At 32.0% G+C, this 7681-nt stretch overlaps 1 protein-coding gene across 1 annotated transcript; it reads left to right on the top strand.

Annotated features, from left to right (window-relative positions):
* The first annotated feature begins 290 nt into the window (after nucleotides 1-290).
* Nucleotides 291-6623, top strand: LOC128203715 (uncharacterized). Its single transcript, XM_052905241.1, has 6 exons — nucleotides 291-335; nucleotides 1269-1285; nucleotides 2460-2514; nucleotides 3537-3559; nucleotides 4586-4728; nucleotides 5188-6623. The coding sequence occupies exons 3-6, from the start codon at nucleotides 2501-2503 to the stop codon at nucleotides 5893-5895; spliced, it is 888 nt and encodes a 295-aa protein (XP_052761201.1). The 5' UTR covers nucleotides 291-335; nucleotides 1269-1285; nucleotides 2460-2500; the 3' UTR covers nucleotides 5896-6623.
* Nucleotides 6624-7681: the final 1058 nt, after the last annotated feature.

The following is a 7681-nucleotide window of genomic DNA, read 5'->3' as shown; positions in this document are numbered from 1 at the left end:
GTTCCAAGATGATTATATGTCTGTCTGCAATCGAAACACTGTCCAAAATACAAACAAAACGTTTTCAAAAGAATTCTAAATCGGATAGTTATATCCTCTGTTATGGGCACCGTTGAAAAAGGCTGTCCGGGTTTTGTTATGCAGCGAAGCAATATTTCTTATCAGTTTTTACGATGTGCATGTACTATTACTTTAATTACATTTACATATTTCTATCATTTCATTATTTTTGCTTTTATTTGCGTTTCAAAATCAGCTAAACAAAGTATCTGGTTTTTGGATTCAGATGACGAGTACTTTACTGCAAGTGAAGGTGAAACGTTTGAGGTGCCTGAGTAGGTATTTTTATGTTAATATTCTCTGCATGAATCCTCTATGTCTCGCACAACCCATCTTAATGTCCGTACATTATTGATCAAAGTCACAGATCTTCTTTCCTTAATCATTGTATGGTATTATTTTTTGTTTGCCTGATCGAGCTGGTATTCAATAACGTTTTAAGCCAACTTGAGACGTTGTTTTCAGTATTTTCCTTACACTCAGAATATCAATTGTTGTTCTGGTACGCTATGCAATCTTTGTTTACATTAGACATGTTGATTCATTTGACACAGACCATTCCTAAAATGCATGTTTTTCACCTTACATTGTTGTTTATTATTATCCAATGTTCTTTAAATATCATGACCAGGTTTAATAAATAACAATATGTTCTTTTACATTTAACTAGGTTTTTATTTCGCCTATCGTTCTATCAATAGTTTATCTTAATTGATAATTTCGTAATGTAAAATATCTATTTTTTTATTTCATTTTCCATCATTTTACGCTATTTATAATTCTTAATAATTTTCAAAATGGTTTAGCCCAACATATTAAGTTACGGATCTCCTTCAAAACTAGTAAGAAATTTATTATTGAAATAAAATTGATATTTCACTGTTCTAAACAGTGAAATAAATAAGCTAATATTTTTCACTTTTTTCAAATGTTCACCCGCCCTCAATTTCAAACCAAACGAGGCGTTACGTTCGCATACAATTTGGTGCACTTTTCTGAAAAACTACAATAAACATTGTCATTTTATATAGATTCATGGCATATTATAGAAAGAAAAAAATGTTTGCTTTAGTCAAAGTTCACAATATATATGTATCACTTATTGATCACCAAAATTAAATTGCCAGGCTCTGACTTGAACAACGAAACCCTGTTTTTGAAGTGAAATGTAAAAGAAGTCATGTTTAATGTATTTTATTATATTTTAGGCGCAGACTTCAACAAGGTAAATTGCTTAGTGTTTGTATTTTTTAAACGTTTAGAAAGTATGTACTAAAATATAGCTTATCTAAGCACAATGCTATTCATGTAAATTCATCCAGTATACCGAAGGCCGTCTTTGAGGTAAGTCGTCGTAAACAATGCTTAATATGACGAAACGTCCTTATTTATTTGGTAAATCATTCAAGAGCATCTTCAATTTTAGTGTTTAGGATCATTCGGTATCACAAAGCGTGGCTTCTGATGTCGTACCAGTTCCTAATTTACTTTTTAAATACCTAGTCTTACTTATTAAGTACTGTGTATATAATTGGTGCTAATGAAATCAAAAACGAAAATATAATATAGCTTATTTCAATATATATATTTCATGTTTCTATCAAGGTGACCTTAAAGGACATTATTTAACCAGAGTGATAATAAGAATGTTTAACTTTTAAACGGAAACCTGAACATTCAATTGCAGGAACTGTTCTTGCAATCCTTCTCTTTTTGAACCATAAACAATGAAATTCTAATCAGTTGTTTTCTAACAAATATTTAAAAACGCTGAAAGTTCTTGAATGTGAATTGTGTACTAACTTACTTTTTTACTAACTTAGTTAAAAACAAGAAGGTCAAGAGTGAGGTTTGTGCACATAAACTGGTTCTAACCACCAGTAAATTTAAATTTTACTGACCGTTCCAAGGCGGTACCTAACAATTCTTGATAAACCTATCAATTAATGTATGCATATATAGTATGTATGCACTGTGCTGTTTGTAAAGTTTTGTGCTGTTCTGTGTTTCGTGTTTGTGATTTCGTGTTTTATGTATTTGGCGTTTGTCCAGTGCCACTAAACCGGGTTTATGTTTAAACCTTTTGCTACTGAGCTTTTTTCTGTAGCCTTTTGTATAAATATCAATCCAATGTAATGTATATATGTAGTCAGAGACCTAGTCTCAGTCCGTCTAAGTTTTAAGCAAAGACTCAGACCAGTGAATCCAAAAAAATTAAGATAAATCGTGTTATCGTATTTTTATTTTATAACCAATTGTAACAAGTGAGAATGATAAAAGACGAGCCATTTGCTTATGACTGTACTGGTGAATGAACTCGTTAGTTATTTGTATCTTCATATTGCTGTAATTCCAATCAGGCTTAAATAAATATGTATAATCTTAAATTTGTTTTCCAGCTTCTGATGAAAAATACATTTATCAAAGAGAAGACGCAAAAATGGAAGTGTCTGGGTAGGTAGTTGAATTAAAACTATATTATCATGCCATTAACAACGGGAATATCCGTGCATTAAACCTCAAAAATACAAAAACGTAGTATTTGCCATCAATAAAAGATCATATCACTTTTGTGTGTTTGTTGTGAAACTTGTTCAGTGAAGAGAAGCGTTGGATATATTAACTTGTTTATCACAGAAGGACGCTGCGGTGCATACAGAAACTGGAAGATAATAACGTCAATGTCACTTAAGTTATACTTATTTTCGTTTTGAGCTATTTCCTGTCAGCTTTAATTGTGATTTTTAGAAAACATATAATAGTTAAGCAATGTGTTGTAGATATGTCAAGTGAAATGTATTGTGATCGGTAACAATGCTACTCGGTCAAATTTAAAACATGAGCTGCGCAATCATCCGTTGGTGTTGGTGTTTTTGTATTTGATTCGTCTGACCGGTTTACATATTGTCGCTTGCGATATGTGTACCCAACATTTATGTGATTAATCTATTGTGGCAAAGAAATAATCTTATGCACGACGACTATCAACATATATCGACATGACAGCGTCTAAAACATATAAGCTAAAACTAAAGAAAACAAGGGTTTGTCTCATCTTAAAGTGCTTTATTTATTCCAATGAGAATGCAGAATTCGTTGGTGTTAAAAACTGTTCTACATGATCTATTAAATACGTAGATATTTCGCAAATAGGTCAAGAAAAAGAAATGATTGAACATCTTAGAAGAGAGATATTGTGAGCAATCTTGAATATACTTTATGACAATAGTTTACTAAAAAAGGTCAACGAACGCTACAACCTAAGTGACACGCAGTTTCTGTTACATTGTAACATACTTGGCGGATATTTAAGTTATTTATTTATCTAATATGCACTTGCTGTATCAAATAGCATTTGATTGTGTTTTATGTGTAGAATATTCGAATGAATATTCAGGAATAAATGAACATGTATGAACAATAAAACGTCGATGCGCATCGTAAAACATCTTTGTAGGTAGTTATTTATATTTCAGGCGCAGACCCTCTAGGACAGAAGGTAGCTATCTAAGATTTTGTATTTTTGGAAATAAATTATTTTATTTAGATTAGACAATTAAGGGGTCTTGTAATATTTTGTTTTGCTTTTTAAAAAGTTGTGAAAACGTCGATGTAGTCACTATACTAAGTATTTTGCTTGAATACTTATGTTCATTAATCTTTTAACAAACTTCTCATCAATGAAACATACATTGTAAATGGCATTCATAGCATTAACTAAGCATCAGGAAAACTACTGATTGAAAATAAGATCAGTTGGAGACAGGATTATATATTTTCGAATAATATAATGTCTCCATAAGTGGCTTTCGAGACCGCCATTGGCTGCAAACTTTTCTTTTCATAAAGAATTGATTGTGCTATTATGATATTTTACGCATATGCTGCAACGTAATATACAAGGTTTATATTTTCAAAGTGTTTCTTTCGAAGGTAACTATCGTAACAATTATGTTCTCTAAAGGTATATGTAATTCCATGAATAATCTTATTAGTGAGTGTTTTGTTAATTTTCGTGTCTAACAGTAATGTGTTTACAGTCAAATGTGAACCTCCTTAACAATTATCACTAAATTCGACCGTTAAGTACGCAGTTATGGTACACTGAATTGAATAAAAATTATATGCAGTCTGAAATATATTGAACATGCTAAATTAAGCCGACATATACATAAAAAAAATTATTTTTTAAAAATGCAGTTTTTATTTTGGTGATTACAACTAAATTAACGGATAAATTACTTATCGGTAATGATATATTATTTTTATATGCTCAGTTAACAGAATATTTAATGAAATGAATATAACTATCAAGGTATGACAAGACAGTTTGAAAATAAATCGGGCTCGAAGTTTTTTTTAAAATAGTATTTTGTGACTTAACTATATGTTAAAACTATTTGTATTGAACTTAAACTGTTTCGTACGAAAAACTAATTGTGTCTTAATAATTAGAAAAACATTTGCCAATTTCTTTTTTATGATTTATCTTTATTTTGACAATATTCTCATTAACATATAACAGATATACGCTTGTTGCTTGTCGGTAAAACTGGGCATGGAAAGAGTGCAACTGCCAACTCCATTCTAGGACTGCAAAATGGACAAGATGGAAGCTTCGTAGAGGAAATGAGTTCCATGTCAGTAACGGAAGTTGTTACACGAAAGGTAAGTTATTATTTACACATTTCAAAAGACCATCCTGGTGGTTACACTTGTATTTGTGTGGTTGAGCAAGTAGACCTATTACAGCAGCTCGTTCGTTGGCTTGCAGATTAGTTAACGTTTAATATATAAGACCAAGATAAATTTTCATATACCAGCCATGATAGTCATCGAAATCGGAGCGACCTATAGGTGTGAGGAAGTCGGGTTATTTAATTTTTGAGACACTTTCCATCAGGTTAATAATAAGGTTTCTAGAAGGTTATACATGTAGCTACCGTCATGGTAAAATTATGGCATCCCTACAGAGGGCATCCCTTGCAAGAAAAATATAAAGCGTTATTTTACCATGTTTAATGCGACCGTAAGAATTAGTTGAGTATTTATTTTGTTTAATTATGTCGTTATCTTTGCACATTAATTAAATAGTGCTGCTATACAAAGCTTGTTTCACTGTTTCAGAAAGGGTTACGTTTTGGAAGAGAAATTGAAGTTGTAGATAGTCCCGGCTTTTGTGACACAAAACTTACAGAAAATAAAATCAGAGAAGGAGTCCTTAAAGCCATAAGTTTAACATTGCCTGGATTCTCAGCAGTTGGTTTTGTGTTGAAGCCAGAACGTTTTTCTGATGAACTAGTTAAGGCCGTTGAACTTTTTATCAAATTCTTTGGACCCAATGTCAAGAATTTTCTCTTTATCATTCTTACACACACGCAGGAAGAAGAAACTGCAGAAAAGTACTTAACTGATTGTCATGAATCACTCGAAAAATTGAAAAGTCTTTGCACAGGAGGGAAAATTGTTATTATTGACAATGACTGTAAAGAAAAGGGTAAGAAAGATCAACAGGTACAAAGCATTATAGATGCGATAGATAGCATCAAACGGAGGAATGGAGATACTTTCTTTTCAAACGAATCTATTGAGGAAGCAACAAGATATGCATTGAATTACATCCCGATACAGGCCGTAGAGAAAACTGATGCAACATCCGATGACGAACTTGTAACAAAACGGCTGGAAAAGTTCAAAGAAAAGATCGAAAATGATACAGACGGAGTCTTTACCGATTTCCTAAATTACATTCGTGTTAATAAAACATCGCTGCTCGGAACTGGACTTGCCGTGTCTATTGGCTTAATGAAAGTTACTCAATGCAGCCTTATGTAACCTTCTCAAACATTCGCAAGGACAAAGTTTCAACCCAATATATTACATTTGTGACCTGTAGAACTTGGATAAAATTTATGCTAGGCCGGCTTCTTTATGTGAAATAAATTTGTGTGTGGGTCAGTCAAATATTTGCTATGTCAAACTTACCATAGTTTATCGACATCTTAGGCCTTAGAACCCGATGCGGTTAAGCAGGAAAAACTGGATTTATGACACTTAAAAAAGAACAGAACATTTCAAAAGTTTATAAGTAGTTAATATAAACAAGGACGACGATTGTCTTCATTTTGTTATGTTATCATGTAATTTAACATTTCAAGTCAATGGTTTTTATTTTCGAATTGCTTTGAGTTGAAATTTTTTAATTGGGATTTTCAATAATTATTTTCCCTATGATATCAGTACTGTTATTTATTACTATATTTTTTTGGATCACATTACATCGGATATAATATTCCTATTCGGACGTAAACAATGACATTTTCACAGGAACGCTGAGCGTTTTACCCGTTTTTTCAAAAATACCTTTTATAAGTTCACTGACCATTTCGATAAGTGTGAATAATTGAGAATTAAACTATGTTTAAAACATATATTGACCAAATTTGTAAACAAACTTTACGTTTTAATTAACGTTTTATGTAAAAGAAGGAAACGAGGGCATGAAAATATGTAATTTCTTTAAAAAGTAACGAGGGCCAAACCTCATACAGCACATTTCTACTGTGAAGTGCACGAGGATAATATCTACAATGATTGTAAAACAATAAGGGTTATATAGTAATATTCATTTAAAAAAATATATATATATATTTGTAAATGATAAAAGTTCCCCTAAGAATCATTCCAAGTGAAAAATAGTTTGAGTATCAGACCAATGGTTTCTGAAGAGTATATTTTCAACATTTTCCAAATATACATATAGTGAAAAGTAGCCCCCCCCCCCTCCTGGCAACCATGTTTTGTCAGAATCAGCTTGGAAAAAAGATATTTATTGGAGGTTCACCATAGGAATAATTATGTGATATGACATTGAAATCGGGCTAATAGTCTCCATAATAGCATATATTGAAATAAACCCCTACCCTCCACCCCACATAACGGCCCTATAGTTTTCATTTTATTACTGGCGTTTCTCTTGCAGGATAAAATAACCAGAACATTTCTATTATGCACATTCCATTACAACGTTTTATTCTGGGTTGCCATAACATAATCTGTCATAATACGTGACTTATTAAAACAATAACAGGACGGAAACCAGAGTGTGGTTCTTCCAATGAAAACGAGATGTAACCAATGTATATGTCGTTAAAGTAACTGTTCGGCAATATTTCAAGTAGCCTTTAACAGCATTTCAAATAGGAGAATCTACTTTATATATAATTTCCCGGATGACAGTTACTATTTTAATGAAGACAGTCATATAAACTGCATATATCACCAAGTTTGTTTTTTAACACAAGAACATGTGTATTGAGGCAAGCATGGTATATTTTTACAGCATATAACAAATAATCTAATAAACACTTTCATTTGGTATCATAATGTATCAATCAGTCATTTCCCCACGGTAAAGGGGATAGGGTCGCATAGACGTTACGTCAACGCATTCGTGTCTGTAAATAAAATAATGCTCATGTAGAAAATAAAAATCGTCTGAATCCATTCCGTATCCCAATATGCATTTGTAACAAACCACATAGTAAGCGATCTTTAAGAAATATCGCCAGGAGCGGACATTGTATTGACAAGATACCAAAACAAAAGTTCGATTTAACAA

Source organism: Mya arenaria, chromosome 9, assembly GCF_026914265.1.
Source record: "Mya arenaria isolate MELC-2E11 chromosome 9, ASM2691426v1".
Classification (NCBI taxonomy): Eukaryota; Metazoa; Mollusca; class Bivalvia; order Myida; family Myidae; genus Mya; species Mya arenaria.
The sequence above is the reverse complement of the archived record's forward strand: the minus strand, read 5'-3'. Positions and strand labels throughout refer to the sequence as shown.

Bases quoted from the DNA above. Each gene is read 5' to 3' on its own strand.
- LOC128203715 (XM_052905241.1), top strand. The intron at 3,560-4,585 runs GTAGCTATCTAA...AACATATAACAG, and splicing joins CAGACCCTCTAGGACAGAAG to ATATACGCTTGTTGCTTGTC. The intron at 4,729-5,187 runs GTAAGTTATTAT...TCACTGTTTCAG, and splicing joins CGGAAGTTGTTACACGAAAG to AAAGGGTTACGTTTTGGAAG.